Raw genomic sequence first — 25,056 nt, 5'->3', positions numbered from 1 at the left:
AACAGTAAACACACAAGGTACAATAAACACACAAATAAATACAACGTTGTTTCCAAAAAAGTTGGGATGCTGTGCAAAGTGTAAATAAAAAAAGAATGCAATGATGTACAAATAATTTTAATACTACATTTAATGGAAAAAGACAACATATCAAATGTTAAAACTGAGAAATATTGTTTTTTGCTCACTGAAAATTCATTCAACAATAAAGGAAGGCTTGTACACCTTTAATACAATTTTAGGAATACAGTAGCATAGAGAAAATTCTCATTCTACATACTAATATGTTTCACTGTGGCAAAAATGGACGAGCATGTGCCAGAGCTACTCTGGGGCGGATTTTAAAGGAGTTGAAAGGGATATTATCTAATTCTCAGAGTGGAAATCCACAAAATGCCCATTTCGATAGAGTTAACCAGCAGTGAGCATGTTAGTATTGTACTGTATTGGGCAGTCAAGTTATTAAAATAATTAATTGCAACTATTTGCATTCTTAAATTGTAACAGCATGTTCCAACTGTGGCCTCTCACTCTTATGTCTCAATGTTGTCTTATGTTGGTGAATTAATAATATTACTGATATTTCTGCATTAGCACTCCTTTTTTTTTTTTTAAATGATACTTCAGACTCAATGGACTTAAGCGATAAACAAATGTATCATTGCAGTAGATGGGAGTAAGTTTATCAAGAGTGCCATCGATGGAGTCTCTGAGTCAGCAGCAGCAGACAAAGCCCCTCACAGTAAAACTACAGATGGTTAAACTAGGAAAATGTGTTAACAACATTAAACTAAGTAGTAGCATTAATAATGTATTATGTTAACGAGTTATTAGTATGTGTTAACTTTGAGAGCACTACACTGTACATTACCTGCAATACTTGAAAAAGTATGTGTTCTCTGGAGGTTGTTCTCCAGAACTGAGGAGACTCTCACACAAACGCACCGAGGAGTCAGCCCAAAAGCTAAACCCAGCATAGAGCGGCTCATTGAACATGACGTGGAATGTGTGTATGTGAGTCAGTGTCTGCGTGTCCGGTGAGACTCTGTAGAAGGACAGAATCCCGGCCGGCCAGTCCAGATACACTCCTACTCTGTGGGAGCCGGAGGGAAGGGGGTCAAATATTCTTCCAGTAGTCAAACTGTACATGTCAATGTATTTTACACCATACTCGTCATCGTCACAGCACAGAGACCAAAATTTGTCATACCATCCAAACCAATGCTCACCGCATCTTTTCCTTCTGTACACCACAGCTATGTGAACACCCCTACTCCACTCAACCTCCCAGTAGCAGCGTCCAGTCAGACTTTCTCTACACAGAACCTGTGGATTACGTTTAAATCTGTCTGGATGATCCGGATACGGCTGTGGCTCTTTCCCATGCATCACCTTTCTTTTCCCCTCAGACAGAGAGATAGACACATGTGCTGTGTTGGGGTCCAACGTGAGCTCACAGGCATCTGTACACAGAAAAACCCAGATTAAAGGAAATTGCACAAATAATGAATATATACATGATACTGACCACAGTAAACTAGTTTTGTCCTGGTCTTTATGGCATTTGACTCTTATCCAGAGTAACTTAATCATGTAATAAGGTAAGAGAATTAGTTAGGTGACAGAGTGACAGCTGACCAATTGTTTTTGATAAGACTAGGCAATTTTGAGCAACAAATGTCTCTGTGGCTGGGCGATAAGCGAAAAATCAAGTTTCTCAACTTTATGCAGAGGAATTATGGTGTGGTGATGAGACAATCTAAATGATTGGCATGATCTATACCAATTGTAGACACGAAGGTCCAGTGTCTTCAGTCTCTACTCTCTGACCTGTTTTGTTCCTACTCCCAATAAAATCACTCAGGAATGGAAGAGGAACTTATAAACATGTGAATTTAAACTGGTTCATATTTACAACAACATGGTGAGATATAGAGATTATATATAACCCACAGGCAACACCAGACTACACCCACTTGAACCCCCTTACAAGAGGCATACTTGGAGACGTTAGTGACATCGCTAATGTCGCCTCCTAATGTGAAAGTACAGTTACAGTTTTATTATGTTTCCGAGGTAAGAGAATTCCTATCCTAGAGAACCAATGCAGTATTGAGTGTGAGCTTGTGCAGTAACTAGCTTGTTCTCTTCAAGGGCTCTACAATATCCATCCCTATCTGAATGAATGGAACACCTATAATTGTCTATGGCTACAGTGGGGAATGAACTACTCTTCTTTCTGAAGGTTTGCTGGCACACTGCACATGAGTTACACTACTGCTACACAACACCATACAACCTGGGCCAATGGAACCTATTGCCAATCCTCTCTAAGGTTTTAATGCTTCCCAGATGACCCACCAAAAGACTCCTTAACAAGGAATTATTCCTCCTGCTGTATATCTAGGATCTGTTGTCATTTGGATAGCCCTTGAGCTGAATGGACCCAAAGGCTTTTCTCTGTAACTGTATGCAGATTATTGTTTCTGCTGGGTTAAATAATTGATATTAATAATTTATTTATTATGAAATTTATTTTTATTGTTTTCATTTACATAGCCTTGTTCTACGGCAAAGCATGATGTAAGCTTACTATATACTGTATAAATGCACATAAGCAAATATTTTATTATTATTATTATTATTATTATTATTATTAGGGTTATTACTAGGATTATTATTATTATTAAAAACATGAATGAACACAGTTGGGACACTGCATTCAGTTCTCTGTTATAAATATCTTTTATTCCATGCAACTCTGTACATGCATTACATTATACTGAACAGTCAACTTACATTTCTTTACTCCAGGGCTCATCCTGATCTTCCCGGCATGTTCCACCCTGAGGGAGACAGAAGAAAAAAAAATAAATAAATATACACAAATTTATACACCAATTTGCAAGGTAGTTGGCCACATTTTTGGATGGTACAATAATCAACAATCAATTAATCGTTTAACTTCAATTTATTGTCATTATACAAATACACAAGTATACAATGGAGGGAGTAGGGCCAAGTGTCAAAACAGAGGGGAGAAAGAACAATAACCATTGTATTATCTTACTTTAAAGTTATTTTAATGTATTATGGGCCTTTTTCTTCATAACAAGTGTAAAAAAATCCCTAGAAGTTTGCTGATGTCTCAGCTAGCTAGCTAGCTAAATTTCCACCAAATCTCCTCTTCCACCTTAAATGGTAAGGTGGAATGGGAAAGTTCAAACAAAAAGCTAGCGAATAGCTGAATTCAGCTTAACATCCCAGAAAAATTAAGGGTGGGTGATAAATAATTGTCGCATCCCCCCTCTTTGAAGGCATGTGATGCCCTAAATGTAACTAAAGACCAGCAGTGAAGTTGCTGAACTTTACCCTCCTCTGGCAACACTGCAGACTGCAGGGCTGCCCACAGAGCACTGCTAGAAGCCTAGATACAATGTATGTATCCTAGATAAAGCAAAGTTCTTTTTTATTTGAGGGTTGTCCCATTTTATAGGGGAAGATTTCAACCACTGCCCCTTGAAACTCAGTTCCAGGTGGCAAGGTGATGTTCGAAAACAAGGAGTAAGGATAAAAACAAGAAATGGGATTGCGCCTGATACTGCACAACACAGGCTGGTAACAAATGGAAGAGGATCATGTTTTAAGTCAGTAATATATAATTTTAGAATGGCTCTGGTGAGGCAGTAATGAGCAGATGTGAATGCCATGCTTTCTGCTGTGCCATGTTAGTGCAGGAATGTTTTTTTTTTTCTTTTTTTTTACTGAACACAAAATAACAACTGAGGGTAAAAGCTCTTATATCCAAACAAATTGGCCAAATGCCAGTGTTACCCCACTAAACTACACTGCACAAACCGCATTAAAACAATGCACTTATTTTTGTTAATGTAATTTTAAATGATTATGATAATTATGTGATTGTGGCACTGACTCACACAAACAGAATTCTATGTACCTGAGTGTCTCCAGCCTGCAGTGTGGATCTTCCAGTAGATCAGTGAGCAGCTTCACTCCAGACTCTCCTGGGTTATTATAGGTCAGATCCAGTTCTCTCAAGTGGGAAAGCTTTGATTTCAGAGCTGAAGCTAGAGAAGAACAGCCCTCATCTGTAACCATACAACCAGACAATCTGCAAAAATGGAAAAAATAGGTGGTATTTACACAGACCAAAAAACTGCTGCAGTACAGTACAAACACAGAAAACAGCTAATTCTATTAATCCTGTCTTACTGATCATCCTCTAGTCCTTCATCAGTGGTCACAGGACACTGCCCACAGGACACTGTTGGCTGGATATTTTTGTTTGGTGCACTTTTCTCAGTTCAGCAGTGACACTGAAGTGTTTAAAAACTCCAACAGCACTGCTGTGTCTAATCCACTCAGACCAGCACAACACACATTTACCTGAGTATCCCCAGTTTACATTGTGAACTCTTCAGTCCCACAGAGAGCAGCTCCACTCCTGAATCCTGCAGTTCATTGTTACTGAGGTCTAGTTCTTTTAAGGAGCTTGCTGATTGTAAAGCTGATCCCAGGTATTCACAAGCCTTTTCCCCAAGATTACAGGTAACTAGACTGCAGAAGGGAAGAAATTTCAAGCACAATAACTCAACATGTTCAAGGAAAGAGTTCTGAAAGGAAGTGTAAGCATATATTGTTTAAACACCATAATCATTTTTGTTTTTTGTACTACTGAGATAAAGAGAGATAACTAAGAGAATAACTAAGAGAAATACAATACAAAAGTAAAAGTACATAAAATAAATACTGAAATCATAAACAACACAGTTAATATATAGCATTTAAACTATTACATATTTCAATTGACTTCCCAAAGTCAGTGTGTCTATTGTTTCCCAAAAATGAGTATTTTGTATTTTCCATGTTCTTTGTAGATTTTATTTTTCATTCTTAAGGAACTGTAAAAGCTTGCATATTCATAACCATCTTCTTCTCTTGACAGTTTCTGCATTAATCTATGCCTAACATTAGAATTGCATGGTGCAGGGTGGAAATGGCATCAAACTTACATAAGCGTCCAAAGAGAACACAGATACAGAACACAAAATAGACATTGGATATCTGAAGATACAGATACTCAAACTTTTACGATTTTGGTTAACAACTTGCCAAATAGTTAACAGGCTAACACCCTTCTGCAGTGATACTAAGTGTTAGCCTTTACGTTTTAATACACATGCACACCACTGCCAGCAAAACTGTTAGGCAGCAGTCTAACTCTGGAAATCCCATAGACACATTTGCAAAAATTAGCAATATTGTAGCAGGCTTATAACTAGTCTTATAGTACATGACTGAGGTGCCCTTGAGCAAGGCACCTAACCCCCAGCTGCTCCCCACGCTCTGCGGATAGGGCTGCCCACTGCTCCGGGCAAGTGTGCTCACTGCCTTCTAGTGTGTATGTGGTGTTTCACTGCATGGATGGGTTAGATTGCGGAGGTGAAATTTCCCCATTGTGGGACTAATAAGGGTCACTTAATCTCAATCTTAAATCTTAACAAAGTCTCCTTATGATATGACAAAAAATTAAAGCGAGTTAGCTTATTGGAACATCCCATCCCATCCCATATGTTATGTCATTTTATCCATTACTACACGTGTTGCACTGAAAACAAAAGTACACATATAATAACAGATTTTCTACTAGGTTAAGATTTTAAGGTCCGTGCAAAAATACTGTGCTGGACCCTTAAAATTTGTCCTCTCAACGTAATGTTTTCCACTGAGGAATGTATTAACAGAAGGGTCACCTGAGTGTCTTCAGTTTACAGTGTGAACTCCTCAGTGCAGCAGAGAGGAGCTCCATTCCTGAGTCCTGTAGGTTGTTGTAAGTGAGGTCCAGATCTTTCAAGAAGGAGTTTCCTGACTGTAGAACTGTTGATAGTATTTCACAGGAGTTTGTGGTGAGATAACAGCTTGCTAACCTGTAAAGACAAAATAAAGTACAAATTCAGTGGCAGTATTCTGTATGTGCCACTTTGTGTTCACGTCTAGAAAGAGAGTAGAAAGATATTAGATGTGCACAGCCCAACATGCCATCATACGAAAGAGAAAATTAACATTAACATTTGCAAGAAAAAGTTTGTGAACCCTTTGAAATTAACTGGATTTCTGCATTAATCACTTCTTGAAATGTCTTGCTGGAACAGCACTCTTAAACTTGGCCATTGCAATATCCAAATTTTCTTGTTTCTTGTTGATTTACTCGTGTGTTTCATCACCCAATCCTTCTCCAAGGCTTTCTCTTGTAAAATTTCATCCTGAAAATTTTGAATTCACTCAATGACTCCAAGGTTTCCAACCATGAGACAACAAAAAACAATCCATGATGCTCCATCTACCATGCTTCACAGCTGGGATGAGGTTAATTCTACTCTTTTACTCTTGGGTTTTTGTCACCTCTTACAGCATTGCACATTTTCTCCATTTGATTACTCCTTGTCTTGCTATGGTTGGTGAATGCCCAGGTCTTTTGATCACACTTTTGTTCCCACCAACCAATCTTTCTTGAGAAGAGCAAACTTTTTTCAGTAGCCAGAGTTTGTCTTCTTAATTTCTTGTCTTCTTAATTGCAACATCTGACTCCATTTAGCTTTTAGAGAAGTCATTGCAACACAGGTTCATATTCTTTTTCCAGCCTGCACTGTGAATGAATACTCAATCGGTTGAATAAGGCTTGAAAAGTAATGTTTGTGCATCATCAATTTAGTCAAGTTGTGTTTGTCTATAATTGTACAATAAATGACAATCAGGCCACAATTTATGAGTAATCCATGCAAAAATGCAAGTAATTCCAAGGATTCACAAACTATAGCTAAGCCATTTCTATGGCCAATTTATGATGCAAAATCACAATTAGGTCTGAAATATACTCATAAAAGCATTCATAATACAATAAAATATCTCACAAATAGCACACATTTTGGTCTATGTTTATATTTCTGGGATGGTTGGAGTAAGAGAGTCTAAAATCTATTAAATAAATGAGGGACATTAATAATAATAATAATAATAATAATAATAATAATAACAACAACAACAACAACAACACAATTTGGTTAGCATCTCAGGGATATAGTTTCATTCAGGAAAATTCACAGAACGTTCACCTGAGTCTCTCCAGTTTACAGTGTGGACTCTTTAGTCCAGTGGAAAGCAGCTCCAATCCAGAGTCATACAGCAAATTGTTACTGAGGTCCAGATCTTTCAGGGTGGAGTTTACTGATTGTAAAGCTGATGCTAATTTTTCACAGTTGTTTGTCTTGATAAAACATCTACCAAGTCTGCAAAGACAGAGAGTACCTTTAGTACATGGTATAGATTAAAACTTGGCTTGCCACATGCCACTTTGTCTTTTCATCAATAAAAATGTACACATGATGTTCAAAGCCCAACATGTCATCCAAATTAAAATCAAAAACAGCAAACCTTGCCTTTGTTACTTTTCTCTAACAAGATGATACCCATATAGCAGTATAGAACATTAACTGTAATAACTACCAGGGCAGCTTATGATATGGTTAAATTAACAACACATCCCAAAGTTTTTCCAATACATACTGATTTTGCTTTAATGGATATGGTGAGAATTTCTAGAGAAAATGTAATATAACATGCAAAAGATTTCTTTATGAATTAATTAATAAAAACTCACCTAAGTATTTCCAGTTTACAATGTGAACTCTTTAGTCCAACAGAGAGCAGCTCTACTTCTGAATCCAGCAGGGTACTATTACTGAGGTGCAGTTCTTTCAGTGGACAGGTTGCAGATTGTAGAGCAGAGCAGAGAGTTTCATAGGACTCCTCTTCGAGAAAACACTCATCTAGTCTGCAAAGAAACACTTGCAGAATGAACATTTCATAATTTCAACAAAGGACATGAAGTGTAAGTTACATTAAGTGTAAAAGATTGTATTTTTCATTATTGGTTTATGTACAAACATCTCAAACCCCTCAGGTTCAGAACCACAGGGCTAAAGAACTGCAGTGACAAACTGTGCATCTACATCTGTGTTTTTGACTAGACTTCAACAGGATATTGGTATGAGTGAGGGTTTGCTAATTACGTGGGCTCTTGCTGCTCTACACTGGTGGACTCTGGAGGACATGCCCTATTGACTACCCTTTAAATGGGAAAAAATTTTGAGTGCCCTCTATGGTGCCCATTCATGCAATAAATTATGATGAGCAAGATTTGATGATGTGTCTAGTGGAGAAAACATGATGCAGTGCCCTATAAGGTTCCCTTACAATGGTCTAAAGTTGATATTCCCTATGAGTACCTTTCCTATGAAATCTATGAATGACAAAGTTTGAAATACTCATTCTCATTGTTAAACACTTGTATTTATTACATCCATTTAAGTTTTTAATTTTAGCCATAATCCCTTTAGGATATACAGGTGTCAGATGGGGCTTCAGTGTCTGACCTGTAGCTCTGACATTCTACTACAGTGTGTGAGGCAATACAACAAGCTTTCTTTAAAGTTGTAAAGAGTTTTACCAAGGATGCATTACTAAATACTAATGTATGGACACTGCAAGTGCCTAGATGCCTACCTAAAGAGCATGCTTACAAAATAAGTACCTTGCTTAGCTGATTCTATGCTAACCTGTGGACTCAATTTAGAAAGCAGAGTGTACATAAATTCCTAAAGGAATAATTTTAGGGTAATTTGCACAAAATGCCCATGGAACTTTAAGGTTTAGTACGAATTGCTTTTTCAATTAACTTGAGTGTGACTACGCCTGACTACTCTGCTCCCAAATCATGCTTTCTCACTTAAATTATCATGTCAGTATTTGTGTGTTTGTTGTGAAACAAATGTTAATAGTTTGCTGAGTGTTTTATTTCAGAAGTGTTTGTTAATTAAACATTTTAAAGGTTTATAGTTCCCTGTATATTGTGGATCACCTAATAACATAACATTAATCTTAATCAGGATGAAGACTGTTTCATCATGCATGATGTATCATAGCTTATTGTGCAGTCTGTGCCCTTTTTACTTGTTTGTCCCTGCCCTTCAAACAACCTCCACTACTGCTGCTCTAATAGCTAAACATGTATTTATAATTTATAATAACATCTCATTAAAAAAATGTGATCTGATTCAGGTTACATTTTATTCAAACAAACTTTCAGATAATAATATAGGTTAACGTAGATACTCACAAAGCTTTTTTGCAGAGACTCACAGCTGGAATGAGCCTCTTATAACCTTCATGTGATGTGATTTTTTTCAGGTCCAACTCATCCAGCACCTCGTCTGTGATCAGCAGCATATAGGCTAGCATTGAGCACTGTGCAGGTGAGAGATCTTTATGTGAGAGTTTGTCTGATTTGAGATATTCCTGAATCTCCCTGGAGAGAGACTGGTCATTCATTTCACATAGACAAAGGAAAAGATTTATAGATCCATCAGTCGAAATGTATTCTCCATCTCTCTTTATTAGTTGCTTGATGTATTCTGTCATTTTCTCCGGGTTGCTCTGTACATGTGTCAGCAGGCCCTGTAGGAGTCTCTGATTGGACGCCAGTGAGATGCCCAGCAGGAATCGTAGGAAAAGATCCAGAAGTCCATTCTCACTCTCTAAGGCTTTATCCACTGCTCCCATCAGCAGCTCATCCAGTGTAACACTCTCAGACCACTCTCTGCGCCATGTTTTAAACCACTGCAGTATCTCCATGTTTTTGCTCTCATAGCAGTGAAACACAAAAACAGCAGCCAGAAACTCCTGAAAGCTCAGATGAACAAAGCAGTACACCTTCCTCTGGTAAAGCACACATTCCTCCCTAAAGATCTCAGTGAAAATCCCAGAATACACTGAGGCCTCAGTGACATCAATGCCACACTCTCTGAGGTCCTCTTCGTAGAACATCACATTGCCCTTCATCAGCTGTTTGAAAGCCAGTTCAGCCAGTTTCAGAAGAACGGTTCTGTTGGACTCCAGCAGCTTCTTTGGATCTCTCTCATCTTTCTGCTCATACTTCTCACTCTTCATGGTTGTCTGAGTGATCAGGAAGTGTGAGTACATTTCAGTCAGAGTTTTAGGGACTTTTGTATTACATTGATTCATGATTTGCTGAAAGATAGTGGCTGAGATCCAGCAGAAGACTGGAATGTCACACATGATGTGGAGGCTCCTCACTGTCTTAATGTGGGAGATGATTCTCTGGGCTTGGTCTTCATCACTGATCCTCTTCCTGAAGTACTCCTCCTTCTGTGGGTCACTGAATCCCTGAATTTCTGTCATACGGTTGATGTGTTCAGGAGGGATCTGATTGGCTGCTGCTGGTCGGGAAGTTATCCAGATTAGAGCAGAGGGAAGCAGCTCTCCTTTGATGAGGTTCATCATCAACACATCCACTGATGATGTCATGGTGATGTCAGATACTTTCTCACACTCTTCAAAGTTCAGTGGAATTCTGCTTTCATCCAGACCATCAAATATAAACACAGCTTTGAGCTGATCATAGATCTTTGGGTCCAGATCTTTGAGCTCAGGATGGAAGTCACACAGAAGTCCATAAAGACTGTATTGATCATCTTTAATCAAGTTCAGCTCCCGGAACGGAAGCACAAACATGAGCCCTACATCCTGATTGGCTTTTCCTTCAGCCCAGTCCAGAATGAACTTCTGCACAGAGACAGTTTTTCCAATTCCAGCAATGCCTTTAGTCAGAACAGCTCTGAGATTTTGAACTTTTGATTCTTCATCTTTTGTTCTTTCTTGGAGTTTGATGCCTTTGGTCATTGCAGCTCTACTGTTCTCGTCCTCTCTTTCTCCTTTAGGACCTTGCAGAGGTTTAAAGATGTCTAAGCAGTTGATTGGAGTGCCTTGGAAGTGCTTTCTGGGTTTTCTCTCCAACTGCAGAACCTCATGTCCTTCATTCTTTCCTTCATTCTCTTTCTCTATGATGTACAGTTCTGTGTAAATTCTATTCAGGAGAGTTTTATTCTCTTTCGTTTTGATTCCCTCAAATAAGCTCTCATACTTGTTCTTCATGCTGTTTTTATGTCTCTCTAAGGCTCTCTGCAGAACCCCATCCCCAGGCTGGTAAGAATCCTGCTTCAGGTCTCCAGTTCCCTCCATCACTGTATGTTAGTGTCTACAGTGCTGCCTGATGAGGAGTAAACACAGAACCAAAAATCAATGCAAGTAACCATAGTACACTTGTCAGCGTACCAAGGACATATGAAACTGGTTGTCTTATATGATCTTTTTTCATATGATTTTTTAAATTTGATTTCTATTTTATCTGCGATGGACTGGCGACCTGTCCAGGGTGTATCCTGCCTTCCGCCCGATGACAGCTGGGATAGGCTCCAGCACCCCACCATGACCCAGAAGGATAAGCGGTTTGGATGATGGATGGATGGATAGATTTCTATTTTATTAAGTAGCTGCTTCCGTAGGTTTTATATAGGGCAGGGGTGCTCAATCCTGGTTCTAGAGATCTACCACCCTGGAGATTTCAGATCCAACACACCTGGCTCAAATAGTCACATTAGGGTTGGAGCTACACTCTGCAGGGTGGTGGATCTCCAGGACCAGGACTGGTCACCCCTGATATAGGGTGTGGTCAGGCACAAGTGAGCAGGTGGAGAGTGACTCATGGTGAGCCAGCGGTCTAATCAGGCTAGGAGTTTCAACTGGGTCTGGGTCTCATGTCTGTGTACAGACAAAAAGTAAAGGTTAATTTAAAGAGCTGAAAAGTTCAGGGTCAACTAAAAAGGTTTGCTTTGTTTGCCACAGCTCTCCATTTAGCCCTCTGTCTCCAGTGTCCTTTTCAGCCAGCTCTGCTTATTTGATCCGCTAAACTTTTAACAGTGCATATACTCTCTCACATTCACAGCAAATTGGGGGGTGTGTGTTGGGCTGTCCATTGAGCTTGGTTTTATACATCACACAGGAAACCACATTTTCAAGTGAAATGTTTTAGTAGTTTTTGATCCTGCACTGCAGTCTGTGTTTCCCTGTTTCAGTTACATAATATAAATAAAATAAGCAAATGTCATAAAGCCAACTTGATTTATTATCGACATTTTTTATTGTCAATATTATCATTATTAATAGATGTTGATTAGTTGTTGCAGCCCTAATTCATAAGTCCATTCTGAAGGGCCATTCCATTTAGAGCTTTATATGATACTTAAAGAGGTTTGGGAGATATAGACACTTATAGAAACCTCTCATTCAATTAAAGAGTTTGATTGCAAGGTCCCAACTAACTGTGGCATAATAGACCTATATGCATTATTCTACTGAAAAGGTTCAGAGTTCAAAACCCATTTCAGACTTTTAACTGACTGTACCCCACAAATGAGTTTTATATATATATATATAATCTGTTCATATTTTTTTTGTGTTTGTTTTTCGTCCTTGTTATTTTATAAAAAGAGCAAAACTGCTGCATTTTTCCATCAAATTCTTAAATCCTCAATGCACAAGAAATAAATGTACAGGCATTTAAAAAGATGGCATAATATGTACATTTGATCATCATATAGGAGATTTTGTACATGATCCCTAATCTTTGTTTTTCAGGTCTGGTTCATTCCATATGTGTTACTCTGTAGTTTTGATCTGTTCATTGTTATTCTAAATTGTATAAAAAAGTAAAACAAAGAAAATAGCATGAGTAAGAGTGGTATTGTGTAACAAAACCAACTGTTTCTGTTTCTCAGTCCAGGTTTACAGTGTTTCTCATCAGACTCCTCCCTCTGTCCCTCTCCCTCTCCCTCTCCCCCTCTCTCCCACACCACCAACAGCAGTCTGTCTCGACTGTCTGTGTTTTCGGCCATATCGAAGTGACTAACAGTTTAATCCACCACTGAGTTCAGAGAAAAGCAGCCTTGTTATTGATTTTGTTAATAAAAGCGTATTTTCTTTGATCTCCACCTCAGTACTGTACACTTCTATTAGTTCTGATCTCACCTGAAGTCTTAAGCGATGATGTGTGACCGTTTCTCCGTCTGCAGCTCCGTCTGCCCGCTTTTCTTTCTTTGATCACTTAGGTCGACTCAAACGTCCCTCACAGATGACTCTCAACCCTCCTGATCAGACTGTAAAGCCACACGGCGCCGTTTCTGTCCCTTAAACTAAATACTCTCATGTACTTTCCTCAATAGTTTCCAGCTGCTGATTTCCACAGCTGTACACTGTGTACAATCTCTGGTAGCTCCGCTCAGGAGCCAATCAAATTACACTTAAAACTAGCTGTCAAAATAAAAGCTCTGCACCGCCCAAGCTGGGCTAAATACTTTGTCCTGAATGTGTTCAGTGATGTATTCCATTACAGGACGTAAAGAAACCTATTCAGAATACAGTTACAATACATTTTCAATACATCTTGGTAAAGCACAAAAAAAAACTTTAAAAAAAAATGTAATTCACACTGTTCCTTGCTATTACTGGTAGTCAATTTTCTTTTAATAAGTTTTTTTTTTAAAGTATTTTTAAGTATTTTTTCCATACTAGTTAATAAATAAGTATTGATGGTGTTTCTTTTGAAGATTTTTTTTTATTTTGTGGGTAAGCATTCTGGAAGTATTCTCCAAATAATGTAAAAAGTACCTGTATTCTGAATGCTGCCTTAACAAAATGCAACAGATACTTAATTTTTGTACTCTGAACAAATTCCCAATACTTGTATTCCATTACATGCCAACCCTGTGCACCACTAACATGCCTACCCAGCACCCAGATCTTACACTGTAAAAAACACTAACTTTGTATTCGTCTAATGGAGCTATGAAAGTGTTACTAAAGCCACCAAATTTAGTTGAACAAACATGCATTTTTACAGACTCCTGTTAAAAGCGGCTTATCCAGTAGTTCCACTGTTTAAAACTATAATTCACTGCCACCCATCTTATCTCTCAATTTTAATCTTGCTAAAACTGCCCAGTTTATCTGAATAAATGTGTTTTAAAGACTACCCAAATTATCTATGTGTATCTAATGTGTATTTTAAGACTCTGCTATTCCAAACATTTCCAATAAAAGCTATTTGTGCTGAATTAGCTATTTCTTTCTTAAATAATGAAACTCTTGGCACACACAAGCTCTTCACTGACATCTGAAAGAAAGAAGTGAGAATGCAGTGAGAAAAAAACACATTTTCCCAGACTGTATTTAAATTTTCTTAGTACATTTGGTTAAAGTTTTATGTAGGAGGAATAAATAAACATAATTATTGGTATTTTAACACAGCAAGCTGTATATAGTTTGACTGCTAGAGGTTTTAAACTTTTACAGTCTTATTAATTTAGCTCTGTTTGTGATCTTTATTATTTATTATTTCATTATTTACTTATTTCATTTTTAGTATTAATATTTTATTTGAAGGCTTATTTTACTTATTTTAAGGTTTTTATTGCTTTATTGTCTTATTGCTTTATTGTTTATCATGGGCTTTTACTGTTATATAAATCTATTTCTTAACTTGTTATTATTTTGTTACATTTTATTCCACTTGTGACTCTCTGCTTCAAAGCTTAAGCTGAGCTAAAATAAAGAAAATAATGATGATGATGATGATGATGGCATTCATATCAAACTTTTAAACTAAATACATTCAAATTCTTCCTAACAGGCTGAAAAGCATTGTATTCTCTCTAGTGGAAACTAAGTTAAAATGGATAGTTTAGAATTATCCATTTTTGAATTGGGATTTTGAATTAAGATTTTGAATTGAGATTCTAAGCATACTTTTTATTTTTATTGTAAAGCACACTCATACAATTCACACTCCACTGTTCCACATACATGACACAACAAATTAAGTAAAAATCTAGTAAATAAAAACATGAGTAAAATATTTTGCAAATAAAGAGAATATAAGTGAAAGAACTGAATATTAAATTACTGCCATGTCTGTAAGTTTGTTTTCTTTAAAGTCTCTCCACAAAACACTGAGAAATGTATTGCTACACTGGAACAGGTAAATAATTCTCCTCAAACCAGACGTTATAAAACTTTCACATGAAAAAAAGTTCTAAATATTTCATGTTGCAGTGAATACATAAATACTTTGCTGAGCATGTTGAGTGTTTTAATAAGTTTTTAACAAACAACATATTTAGAAAAACACAAAAAAGTGTTTTTGTACATGTTCATTTTCAGTGATCCACATTTTAAGACATTTTTAGGACATTTATTGTCACACAGTTCAGACTGAAACATCTCCATGTCCTGCTGGTATCAAAAACAGAATAAGAAGATGTCTGTAGTGCTTTCTCCTCTCTTCCACATCATTATAACTTGAACAGCAGCCTTTAGGTCATTAGTATTCTCAATCAACCACTGACAGACTTCTGGGAGGCTCTTAATAACTGAATGTTCCTGTGAAAACTATTACATCCTGTAGTGCCACATGTATCTAAATATATAGCAGTTCACAGTAAAATACAAAGCAGAAATGAAATTACACTAAAACATTTGCAGGAGTGAAGGTGAAGCCAGCAAAAGGGGGGCATTTTTGTCCTCAAACATTACAAGTCCCCTGCCTTACTGCTGTTTTTCTCCATTCCACCAGTAAATTCTCCTTCTGGTGGGAATCCACCCTTCTGGTGGGAATTCCGCATTGTCAGATTCCCACTAGACATACACTGTGCAAATTTCGTCCATTTTCAAAGACAAACACAATCATAACCGCTTCCCCAGTAAGAGTGGAGACGTAGGCTAGCAAAATAGGGGCAAAAAAAAGTTGAGTCCATATATGCTGACTTAACTCTGTTTGACTGAATAGTATAGTGAGGTATAAATGTTAATATGATGACAGCTGTAGAGCGACCAAATTGTCCTACCATGTACATCAGCGCCTGCTTTATCTTCAGTGCTCAGTGTTAGCAGCGCTACTCAGTGTCTCAGTGTGTTGCTCAGTACTTGTGTTATTCTGAGTGAATCAGCTGTATTGATAATGGTCCGTAGACAGAGCGTCTGTAGAGGCTGCATTTCACATAGCAGGTCAGTCAGACGGAGTGTTTCCGTGCAGCGTGAGTATATAAATCATAGCTTCGTCTAATCAGACAGTGTCTGTCTGGCTTTAGAGGACATTCAGCTAAAGCTCAACCAGCCAATCAAAAGACTCCAACAAGATGTAGACCTCGAAACATTAGCAAACAAACTAGGTGTAAAAACCTTCAGACTAGCCTGTAACCCTGCAGGCACTTTTGCACAGCAATTCCTCTTGGAAGGATTAGAAAGTGATCCATGTTTGAACAGTTAACCAAAAACAATCCACTGTGACAATCTTGTGAGAAGTGAATGTATATTTAGTGACTGACTGAAGATCAGCATTTAGTTAATGTGTTAAGAGTAGCTAAAAAAGAACCAATCCTGTATGAGCGGTCTACTGTACGCTCTCAGTGAATACGTGTGTATACACTTAGATATAGAAATTACTTGCATGTACACATATCTTATGGAAGGTTTTGTAAAGTTTTATGATAATGTACAAACTGGTAGCCTAATTATATTTATATAATTTATATGAAAACGCCAATGAACATTTTTCAGGGATTGCTAAAGCTAGCAACCCCTAGAGCCGGTCGGGTTAAAATGCTATGAAGCTTCGTCAGTTTTCGATAAACCTCTCAAAGTATGTTGTCTGACATCTGCATTCATTCCATAATGTGGAGGTTTTGTTATGACATATCTTCAAAGGCAGGTACGAGTGACAGTCCTCACAGTCTTGGATGCTGTGAAATTAATGGCAACGTTACTGGTTTCAGAGGTGTTTTGAAGTTGGCTCTGACCCTGCCATTTGACATAAACTGAAAGCAGTAGACAAACAAGCTACGAAAAACAGCAGCTCTGTGCAATCAGGCTGCTCCTTTAAAGCCATTTTATAAAACGACATTTATGACCAAACTGCACTGTCCTCCAGGAGCTGCTTTAAGTTTTACACAGGAAAGGGCATAAAAATTACAGTACTCATTTTTATTAGTACTATAACAGTACTATAACTATAACATAGCTACAGTTAGAAATATGTATTTACGATGGTATATCTTTAGCATTAATATTTTGCATTAAACTGTTAGCATATGATGAGTCGGGTGTTACGAGCTATTTACTTTCACCCTGTCCCAATATTTCATGCTCTTTGTGTTGCAGGACGGGAGGGAGGCAAACCCCGTGAGAAAGGGTCTTAAATAAATTTACTGAGGCAATGGAGTGTGAATTTGGCACGTTGGGCTTGAGGTGACCCAGAGCCAGGCTCTAACCCCCAGTGTACTGATTGGCAGTCCGTGGAGCTACCGCTGCACCATTGGGAAGCACAGACAAGGTCTGAAGGCAAGGTGGGAAAAACACCTCAAACACCCCAATGAACAGGAAATAAAAAAGGTGGGAAAAAGGGAAGACAAAGGAAATGTTCAAAGCAGCTCAAACAAACGCTGAACTAGAAAAGTGAAAAAAGAAGATAATCAGAAAACAAAAGACACTGTATTTTACCACTAATGATGAAGGGGAGGCAGACTTTATGTTTCACTTGTTTGATTTTAGTTCCACACAGGAAAGATGCAGTTCATTGGGACACCCAGCGACACGCTACACTCACGCATCTGGACACACACACAGATGCCTGGTCATTCATTTGTCAGTTTGTCATCACAGTAATTGAGAATCTCTGCATGGATGTTCATAATAGATCTCACCAGCAAGATTACTCACTTTATCCCTGATCTTCTTGCTTTTGTAGACATTGTGCAAATCTTTCTTTGTCAGTGGGCATGCACGGTCCACTCTCGTCATAAAAATCACTTGAGGGAGTCCTGTAGCAGAGACAGTTTTTTTGTGTGTTTGTTTTGTTTTGTTTTGTTTTTCTCCCCTTAGATTCTTTATGCACTTACTGGCCTATTCATGTTTGGAATTTCTTCTCTCCTAAATCTAAATTTATTGACTGTGTTGTTGCTGTTTTGAAACTTGGATTTTTTTCTCCATATTCTAAGTATGAAAACTGAAGAAAAATACAAAGGTTGGTTTGACTAATTCTGCCTAAAACAAATCTAATGACATTTCGGAATGAGCTTACTCACCCATTTCTGCTGGCTTCTTCTCTGACTTCCTTCATTTTTTTGATGTAGTCGTCTTTGATCATTGAAATCATGTCTGCTGGTATAACGTTCACCAGGCAGTGGATCTTATCATTCAGGCCGGGATCTCTGAGGTAATACTGGTTGTTGTCAGACAGAGGAATCTTAGGGTTGAACTGAAGAAAACGCAAATATCTGGGCTGAGTTGTTTAACAGAAATTCTACATATTGGGATTCATACTTGAGACACCCATTAACATTGGAAATGAGTTATTTTTTCAAACTGAAGTGCGTATGTTGTGATCTTACCACATAGCCCTCTTTCACGTGACCTTTTAAAGCACTGATGATGTCCTTAGCATGGACTCCACTGTCTTCCTTTTCTAGGCCCCTGATATCATTGAAGGTGAAAGGAAGCAATCCATCCTTTCCGATTTCGCATTTTTCATACTGAATAAAAGTACAAAATAGTTCTATAAAAGTCTGCTATGGTGGTTTATTACAATGTACATTGCACAGTTGATGGAAAAGTGTGAGCAGCCCTGGTGAAATTCTGTGAAAAGAAGGAAATAACCTCTGCAGCAAACTATTTTTAGGAATAAACATTTTCTGCAAATTTTTATTTGATAAACTGAAAAAATGTAGTTGTGGCATGTGCAGAAGGACACCCTTCCAGTTATAAAGTCTCAGAAGGTAATTAACTTGTTTGGCCTTAATTGACTCTGGTCACAGTTCCAGAGTGTGATACATTGTCTGACTCTTCAACTTTGTGCTATTACTCAAAAACCATGGGCTCTTTTAAGTAGCTGACTAAATGAAGCTAACTAAGGCCAAAGCACTATACTGCCATTATCACTGTTATTTCTGGTTCTTGGCACTTTCCTGAATATAGAACTAATGTTTGACTTGCAACATAACTGCAAAATCTGCGGTTTCCATTTTCTGTTATCTGTACTTACATACACACAAGCATAAGACTAAGCTGTGTGTAATGTAGATTCTACGTTTACTGACAGCACAACGTGTATCATTATAAATTGATTCAGAAGCTGGGGTCTCTTATGCACACAGGGTATTCAGAGTATTCCGATGACATCATGCAGCCCACCATTTAAGGTGGAATGGAAAATTTGAATAAGAAGCTAGCTAATAATTATTATACCATGTTTATTAATCTATTTAAAGTCTTACAATTATCTGATCTTTGTTTGAAAGATGTACAGGTTAATTTTATACCAGTCCAGTCCACCAGTCAAGCAAATCTTCTCCTCGTAGCATTTTCTCATCTTTTTTGGGTCATTCTTGTCTATTTACATCCACCTGCAGGGCTGTAGTGGCGGCAAAGCTGACTAGACAAGCTCTATTACAGCAGTCAGAGTTGCTGCTTGCTTACCAAAATGGTGGCAGGACGTTCTTCATGACGTAATCGAATGCTATGAATAAACAATTCACAGCCAGCTGACTGAGTAATATCCCTCAACAGAATATCAGGTTTTTTCTTTATACTCACGTATAAGCTTTGACTCCTAGAATGAGTTATTTCTGAAGCAGGCAGACAGTTGATGAACAGACGTCCTTCAAAAATAGTCTTGATGGTGTTTATGGTGCTGGATTTTCCTGCTCCAATGGGTCCGTACAGAAGGAAACGGAGCGCATCAACTTTCTTATTGTTAATTTTAAACGTTTTGAGGCCATCGATCACTCCATCTTGACTTGGGAAGGAAAATAGAAAAATTAAACTTTTATTTCTTATTTACACTTTCTGTAGTACATAACATACAAAGCAACATAATTAAAAAAAACATTCTCCACTCTACCATCATTGCTTATTAAGTGTGTTTAACTAAACACTGTAGTTATCGCACATCATTTAAAGAAATTACAAGCACTTTGCTGCAATTTTTGACTTACTGTAATATTATTTTGGTAAATATAATGGTTCCATGGTACTATCCTTGCTTTGATCACCTTGATTTTATGATACTTTTGGCTGTTTGTAGAATAGAGCTGACAGCTGTGATTTCTGATTTTCCTTTCTACCACCACTCAAGTTCAGTTCTAACACATAAAATATCTATATTTCATACTTTGATGTTACCTGCAAAACATCCTCACTTATACAGCACGTTAACAATATTCTACTTAGGAGACAAGCTAGAATGTGCTTCTGTTTTATGTCATCAGATTATTAGCAATATAATATAATATAATATAATATAATATAATATAATATTGTGTTCCTCTTTTGCAGTATTATTGATTAAAATCTCAAGATTTTCTAGTACTAAAAAGCAAGACTGAAAAAAAAATGCTGTCTACTAACTAACTAACTAACTACTAACTAATTTCTATCAATTAATGTCCAGTCAGACAGCAACATTGTATTCAAAACATTAAAGCACAGCTAACTGTCTTTATTGCTTTAAAGCAAGGTACATGTATAAACTTGTTGATTAGCCAAATATTATTTAGAAATATACATTTGGTACTAGACCATACCTTAATAAACTGAATGCGAAACGGCAAGCTGTTGTGGCAGTACACCCTGGCTGTACAGGCCTGTTATATACAATATATTGAATAAATGACACAAAAGTGCAGTGTGTTGCCATTGGTTCATCATTGATCGCATCTCATGATGTTAAATGATAAATTAAATAGACTTACTTCCATTCCACCCTCCTCCACTCATTGAGTTCTGTAAGAAATGCATAAGTTACTGTACAGTGTTTGAAAAATCCTGTAAAGTTGCCAGTAGAAAACTGTAAAATAACAGCTACTTCCGTAAGATTGAAAGACACTGCTAACACGTGATCTCATGGACTCCCAGCTACAGATGGATTTGAATTCCCAATTACCCAGTGACGAAAGCAAACCCTCAGACACTTACACCAGGAGGAGAGCTCAGATGCTGCTAATTTGGATTTTTTTATTAACTGTTAATTCACAAGATATTTCTGAAAACTACATTTAATTCAAATTAAGATTTTCTGCTGTAAATTATGTCATCAGTTTCATAACTGAACAGCTACTGTATGTATATTTATGTTAATTACTGTATATGAACAAATCAAAATAATTACAACATAAAATAAATTATTAAGGCAGTACTTAGCTAAATGAACTGAAATATTAAATATATGCTATAGTGTGAATCAAAATTTTTACATACCAACATTGACCATGGCAGAGCATGAAGCCTTATCAGATTTATTGCTCAGGATTAGAGTGTAGTTCCCTTCATCTCCCTCCTCAGCGTTTCTGATTTCCAAGACAAATGATTTACCAGTTTGCGTCATTAAGATTTTGCCCTCCACACATTTCAATTTTTGGCCATTCTTCTCCCAAATTCCTGTTAATTCATCTGTGTTTGCCTCACAGCGAAGAATGAAGTCTTCTCCAATTTCCACATGTTTATCTGCCAAAACTGTGACAAATTCTATAAAAAGGCAGAGATTACTAGAAAAAAGATACTCATCCATCAGACAATGTCCAAATGTGTACACATTCAGAATGCCTTTCATCAAGTAATCTTACACTGAGATTGCTCTCATTCTTTTCACTTCACTTTTATTTGTGCAGTACTTTTTTATAACAGTGTACCAGATTTCTAGACATGTAGAAGATAAAGCAGTGACAAACACTTAGGATACAAATAGACAAGATTAAACAGTAGCACAATATTTTATGGCATAATAAGTAACTAGTATTTGATAGATATGTATGTAGTATGTAGAAGTGATCTTCAGAGATATACTTTGCATGTACATAACAACTTTCATAAAAATTACCAGGGATCAGTAGTTAATTTCCTCCTACACATTCTCATACTTTTACCTTTTTGTCTGGTTTTAATGTTTCTCTTTTTTGGCTCTGAATCAATATTTATAATGTCGTCATGACTGATCTTGATGCTGGTTGGTTCGGTTTTGGATTAAAAGTGTTCGTTCAAGAATTTTCCAAAACCTCAATAAAGGAAATTAGTGGAATTTATACTTCTGGAAGCAGAGGCAATTAAAATGTTGCCGGGTGCTATTTAGCTCTATAGCAAAGTGCAGAAACAAATGCAGAGTCCAGTAATCTGTTCAGTAGCAGAAGCTATCAGGCGAGTGAGCAAAGAGCAACAGCTCCAGTTTGAGAGCATCTCAAACAGTCCTGCGCGCAGACAGGAGGTACAGGCTCCACTGGATCAGCTGATGTTGAAGAATTACCTAAGGTTAAACAATTTGATCCAGTTAAATCCAGTCTTGTCACTCTGTGTGATGTCTTCAGTGCAGGAGAGATGAAAGTAGAGGCCCTATACATGGTTGCTTGTTAGGTTTTGCGTTACTCTCTGAATTTTGTGTTTGAATCATTACTGAATGCTGTAGTGTCACCCGTACATATTACATATTCTTATATATTCCTGTATATCATATATAATGTATAACGTTGTGTATATTTTTGATTACACTGAACAAATGCAAGTATTAATTCTGTATCACTGTACATATCTATTTACTACATATGTGCAAAGTATGTACCAGAAAATGACTTTTAAGTCCCCCAGTCTTGAAATATTTGCTTTTGACTGTATGTGATACTTAAAAGCCATTTTCTGGTACATACTTTTAGGGCACTATTTCTATGACCCAGTTGCTGGGTTCAACATATTGGTAAAAAGATAAAACATTATATATGAAATGTGCCATAACTTTTGCATAGGCCACATTTTATGCCCCCCAAATACACAGTAATCGTGTATTAAAACATGCAGAAGTGTGTCCTATGTGGAGGACGTGTTAACATATTTTCACTTTTGTATATAGCTGTGTTTACTCATTATATACTACTGACTTATGATCCCGTGAAACTAAGTGCCATAAAAAAAAACATTTAAGTATTACTGTTTTTATTACTGTTTAAAGGCCTAGCTTAAACCTCAGGCCATCCCTCTTTTGATATACTGAAATGAGGTGTCAAAAACACAGTGAAGTTGACCACAGATTGCTGAAAGGTGAGCATTTTTAATCCGGTCTAGTCTATATCAAATGATAACTAAATGGAACTAAATAAGGCATTAGACTACAGCCTTAATAATATGATGTATAGATGTTTGCATTAAATAATTGATACTCACCAGGTGTGGACTGTGAAAATCCCATGTTTTAATCTAGAAATGAAGACAAAAAAATAACCTACATATTGGACGTGTAACTTCGGCCAGGAAGTGTCACAGATATGGCCATGCCCACTCACTGAGGGCCTGGCAACTCCAGTTTTAGATTGCCATGAACACAAGCATACAATTTTTCGCAAAATTTCACAAATATACCGCAAATAGTTTTGTAATTATTACTGATTCATTTTTCCTATTTCAGCTTCATCATAGCCTCTTCAATGCCTAATTTAATGGCTTATTGAATGCTATTGTCTAATGGGGGTTTGGGATTGGGACTCAATATCACTAAATAAAGTAATTTAAAATGGCCCTTTGACTATACATTTAATTAAATGCTATTAATTCTATTTCCTTCAAACATCTTTGTGAATAGGGACAGTTACATCTTATTAGCATATAACATAAATACAGTGCTTTATGTTTAAACATACTATGTTTACTTTTTAGACTAACCACGTACATTGAATGATAAGCTGCAGTCCTTGTGAATCAAAGTCTCAAAAAGTACAGAAATTAAACAAAAAGTCCATCACTGGCTGTTCTTAAAACATTTTGTAGCATGTTTAAAAAATGTCCATGTTAAATCTGGGTTCTTAGTTCAACATTTATTCATGGGTTATTCTACTAAAGACTCTTATTGTGAAGATAGAGCTAATCTGCTGGAGGAATATGTGTTAGAGCAGGAAGAACAGAGTCAATCATGAGCTGTGAGCTGAGAGAGTCAGACATCAGCTGAGTAGAGAACAAGCTCTTAGCAAAGAGAAAACACTGCTTGTGTACTGCGTAGCTGTGGCCAACAACAGCTGGATAATAAAGCCACAACTTGTGCAAAGCTGTGTCTCTTTTAGCAGTAATGCTACAATATTTAAATATGTTTTGAGACTTGAACTTCTTGGACTATACTAATATCTCACAATGTGATGTGGTGTTGGAGTCTGTCCAGACCTATAATTCACCTCTTTACTCCAAAAGTACAGATTATTCAGAATCTATTTCCTTCTAATGCAGAAAGTAGTTGTAGCATCCTAACTTCTGAGTAATACAAAACTTCTAAAGCAAGACCAGAGGGGCTAACACAGCTAATCTCAAAAACTGTGTTTACCTCTTAGATTTCTTGTAAATGTTATGTATGCTACAATTAAGTCTGAGAAATGAGCCTATTTAATAAAATTATAGAATAACTGAAATTTGGAGGAGGAGAGGAGGAGGAGAAACATGCCTGGAACCCCTCCTTCACCTAATAAATTTACATTCTTACCTTCTATTTCCCAAGACGAAGATCTCGCAATCCCCACCACCACCCTATCTCCTCCCTGTTCCCCAGGGGGGTCCGGCCTTCTAGCTACAGCCGGAAGCCGTCCAGAACTCCAGCCCAAGTTCTCAGAGTTCTTTCCCCTCCCTCAATCAGTCTTCCCTCATACTTCCACCATATGTTGAGGGCACAGTTTGAACTTGCAAAATGTCTTTTTGTTATACTCTATATTTATTATTAAACTCTGTAAAGTTCTAATCTTATTACATCCTAAAGCCTATAGCTCAGTACTTACAATCAAAACTGGCTGAATTATTTTTAATTTTTTGTCTGAATGAAGGCCTGTACCCACAGAGTGCTCCTGGACATATGCTTCTCTCGATATTGCTCTTATCATTGTCCACTGCTTAGGTAAGACCATAATCCAGGGAAACTCTTTGACTAGTAAAAGTATATGACCATATTCTCAGTGTCCATAGTGTCAGCCCTACATTGTACTTCCAGCCAGTGTCTACTTTATGAGCTCCAGCTAGAATATAGCTCCACTATGTAGGTGTATAGTTAGGAGAGCGTAG

The 25,056-nt window shown here is 37.2% G+C and overlaps 2 protein-coding genes across 2 annotated transcripts; both read right to left on the bottom strand.

The window, feature by feature from the left end:
• Positions 1-562: 562 nt before the first annotated feature.
• On the bottom strand, positions 563-13,205 carry LOC118814874 (NACHT, LRR and PYD domains-containing protein 12-like). The gene is made up of 9 exons (XM_036580729.1): positions 12,964-13,205; positions 9,197-11,146; positions 7,679-7,852; positions 7,134-7,307; positions 5,775-5,948; positions 4,408-4,578; positions 3,959-4,132; positions 2,800-2,846; positions 563-1,463 (listed from the first exon to the last, which is right to left on the bottom strand). Exons 2-9 carry the CDS (start codon positions 11,116-11,118, stop codon positions 868-870), a joined length of 3,432 nt encoding a protein of 1,143 aa, XP_036436622.1. The 5' UTR covers positions 11,119-11,146; positions 12,964-13,205; the 3' UTR covers positions 563-867.
• Positions 13,206-17,534: 4,329 nt separating this feature from the next.
• On the bottom strand, positions 17,535-20,741 carry LOC118812789 (interferon-induced protein 44-like). Its single transcript, XM_036577915.1, has 5 exons — positions 20,736-20,741; positions 18,378-18,518; positions 18,077-18,244; positions 17,707-17,811; positions 17,535-17,597 (listed from the first exon to the last, which is right to left on the bottom strand). Exons 1-5 carry the CDS (start codon positions 20,739-20,741, stop codon positions 17,535-17,537), a joined length of 483 nt encoding a protein of 160 aa, XP_036433808.1.
• Positions 20,742-25,056: the final 4,315 nt, after the last annotated feature.

The sequence above is a fragment of the Colossoma macropomum genome, unplaced genomic scaffold (assembly GCF_904425465.1).
Source record: "Colossoma macropomum unplaced genomic scaffold, Colossoma_macropomum, whole genome shotgun sequence".
In the NCBI taxonomy this organism is placed as follows: domain Eukaryota; kingdom Metazoa; phylum Chordata; class Actinopteri; order Characiformes; family Serrasalmidae; genus Colossoma; species Colossoma macropomum.
This window is presented reverse-complemented; position numbering and strand designations above follow the sequence as displayed.

What these genes read in the sequence shown, in the direction of transcription:
- LOC118812789 (XM_036577915.1), bottom strand. An exon ending in ACGTGAAAGAGGGCTATGTG is followed by an intron (nt 18,245 to 18,377) that starts GTAAGATCACAA and finishes CGTTTTCTTCAG; the next exon opens with TTCAACCCTAAGATTCCTCT. An exon ending in TCAGAGAAGAAGCCAGCAGA is followed by an intron (nt 17,812 to 18,076) that starts AATGGGTGAGTA and finishes ACTGTCTCTGCT; the next exon opens with ACAGGACTCCCTCAAGTGAT.
- LOC118814874 (XM_036580729.1), bottom strand. Translation starts at nt 11,118, where the DNA reads ATGGAGGGAACTGGAGACCTGAAGCAGGATTCTTACCAGCCTGGGGAT. An exon ending in TGTAAACTGGAGAGACTCAG is followed by an intron (nt 5,949 to 7,133) that starts GTGAACGTTCTG and finishes TTGTCTTTACAG; the next exon opens with GTTAGCAAGCTGTTATCTCA. An exon ending in TGCAGGCTGGAGACACTCAG is followed by an intron (nt 2,847 to 3,958) that starts GTACATAGAATT and finishes TGTCTCCCTCAG; the next exon opens with GGTGGAACATGCCGGGAAGA.